The sequence below is a fragment of the Plasmodium reichenowi genome, chromosome 11 (assembly GCF_001601855.1).
Source record: "Plasmodium reichenowi strain SY57 chromosome 11, whole genome shotgun sequence".
Lineage (NCBI taxonomy): Eukaryota > Apicomplexa > Aconoidasida > Haemosporida > Plasmodiidae > Plasmodium > Plasmodium reichenowi.
In genome coordinates, this window is record NC_033656.1 from 1,821,119 (window position 1) to 1,824,120 (window position 3,002).

General features: G+C 21.8%; 1 protein-coding gene across 1 annotated transcript; it reads right to left on the reverse strand.

Annotated features, from left to right (window-relative positions):
- Positions 1 to 487: 487 nt before the first annotated feature.
- Positions 488 to 3,002, reverse strand: PRSY57_1146300 (serine/threonine protein kinase, putative; the record flags this gene model as incomplete). The annotated part of the gene is made up of 1 exon (XM_012908422.2): positions 488 to 3,002. A coding segment is annotated over one exon (2,515 nt), but the record flags the coding sequence as incomplete, so codon positions are not given.

Sequence of the window (3,002 nt, forward strand, 5' to 3'; positions counted from 1 at the left end):
TAAAAAGTAGGATAATAAACCTTCAAATTTATCAAAATGATATTTTATTCATACATTTGAGAAAAAAAAAAAATAAAGATAGAACAATGTATGTTTATATTATATAAATTTTTATGTTAAATTTTTTTTTTTTTTGGAAGAGATTAGTTAACATAATATGTATATGAATTATAAAAATGATTTCAATATTATTAATATTATAATATATATAAATATATGTATATATAAATCTATATTATACCTATAAGAAAATATTGAAGAGAATTTTTTTAATGAATATAATGAAAAAAGATATTACTTTTTTAAATGTAAGAACAATCAAAATGTTGTATATATATATATATATATATATATATATATATATATATATATATTTATGTATGTATGTATTAGTATTACAATGAGTTATAAGAAATATTCCAGTTTATATAATACAAAAAATAAGTGCACAAAAATATTTAATGATATATATATATATATAATTTCTTTATGGTATATTAAAGTAGTTAAAAATTGGATAGCTTAAGGCTTCTTCTATAGATGGTCGTAATTCATAGTCAAAATTTAGTAAATATTGTATGTAACTTAAAGTAGCATTTGAAATTTTTTGATTAATTTTTGGATAGGTTAATCCATTTTTCATTTTGTTAACTAATAATTCTTTTGAACATTTTTCAAGGTAATTAAATTGGAAAGGTCTTTCACAAAAGAGCATTTCATAAAGAATGCATCCCAATGACCAGATATCAATTTTATCTGTGATAAGAAGGTTTTTTTTATTTTTTAAACATTCTGGTGGTTGATAATACAATGTACCACCTCCATTGTAATATTGATGTGTATCTGGTAAAATTAGTTTGGCTAGTCCAAAGTCAGATATTTTTATAATTCCATCCTTGATTAATAAGTTGGCAGGTTTTAAATCACAATGGTGTACTTTTCCAGTTGGTAAATTTTTCATATATAATAAACCTAATAATATTTGTTTAATCCAACATAAAGCTAAAAGTTCATTAATTGGTCCATGATATTTAATATATTTATCTAGATCAATATCGCATAATTCCATTCCAACTAATAAATTTGTTGCTGAACCAAATACAAAAAAGAATTCTAATTTAACAATAAATATATGTCTATGACAATGTATATGTATATTTATTTCATTTTCTGCTCTTTGAATAATTTTATTTTTTATTTCATTGGACATACTTGGTTCAATTTTATGAATTTTGGCTGCATACATTTCTAAATTGATAGAATCAAAAACTTCCCACACTTCAGCAAATCCTCCTCTTCCAATTAAGTTCATCATTCTTATATTTATTTTTAATGGATTATAAAATGAGAATTCTGAATTTTCTTGGAAATTAAAATGATCTAATCGTTTTTCAAGTATTGCTCTTTTTTTATCCAAATTTAATTTCATACTAAATAATTCAGTGTTTAAGAATTGAATATTTTTTTTTAAATATTTTTTTAAATTTAAATCAATGGGACCTTTTCTTAATAATGTTAAGAGAGATAAAAAAAATTTCAATGTGTGCTCGGTAGCACGACAATTCGAAAAATGAGTACCATCTCTAAAGGTATCTCTACTTGGAGGTAAAATAGATCTATTATGACTTTTTTTTTTGAGCATAGTTAGCCATGATAACTCTGATTCTTCTTCTTTTTCATTTAATATTATGTTATAATTTTTGACTGATTTTGAGAAAAAACTGTAAGGATATTGTTCGAAAACTTTATAAAATATTTCATTATTTATTTTTTCTTGTTTTTCATTAATAAAATTATAATTTTTTTTTTCACATATACAACGAACAATATCTTTTTTAATTTCATTTAAGTATTCTTCCGTTTTGTACATACCAGTTGATGATAAACGGCCTTCACCTGATAATTCATTATCATTATTATTATTATTATTATTATTATTATTATTATTATCATTATCATCACTTTTAGAATATGGATTTTTATCTATTTCTGCTAAACGTTTTCTCAAATTTATGGTGCTTAAAAGTTTTTCTTCTTTTCTGAAATAATTTTTATCATATGGTTCATTGGAATTTTTTTTATTATTTTTAGGGAATAAATTAAATGTGTTGTATTTTTTTTTTTTTTTTAATAGAACATTTTTTTCTTTCTCTTCATCATTTTTCTTTTCATTATTCATTTGTTTAATTTTACATTTATAATATTCTTTATTCATATTATCATTTTTATTGGCGTTATTATCTTTTGGAGTTTGTTTTTCTTTTATGTTGCTTATTTTATTTTCCTTTTCCTTTTCCTTTTCCTTTTGTGCATTTGTGTTTATTATGTGTTCCTTTTCATTTTTCCCAATACATTCTGAGGCGTGTTTTTCTTCATTTATGTTCTTATTATTTATATGGGGATCTCCTGCATTAATCTTAACATTATTATTGTTGTTATTATTTACTTTTTTTGCTTGTTCAAGAGGGATGTTATTTTGTTCACCTTTATTTATAGCATATTTGTTCTCATTATTATTTGCTTGATTATTTATAAGAGCTGTATTTACCACATGTTTTGTTTGTTCTTCTTCATTGTTTTTTTTTTTATAATTAAAATTTCTTATATCATGATATGCGTGTTTATCAAGGTTTCTTTTATTTAAAATTGTATAAAAGTTGACAGGTTCCTTCGAGAAATTTTCTAATAATTTTCCATATTCTGTCGTATCTAAATTATTTTCATCGCTTTGATCAATTTTATAAAAGTATCCATATTTGGATTGTTCATGATTTAATAATAATCTGTTCACTGATCGCTCTAATTGTTTTTCTTTTAATATGGATTCTAAAATTAGATATTTCAACGAGTGGATTTTTTCATCTATTTCTTGACATTCTCTTTTGTTTTTTTCTAAATAATTCAGATCATTTTGGAATAAGTTATAAAATTCTTGATTTTTTCGATATTCTTCAATCTTTTTAAATTGTTGTATTAATTTTCTAAAGTCTATTTCTTTTACA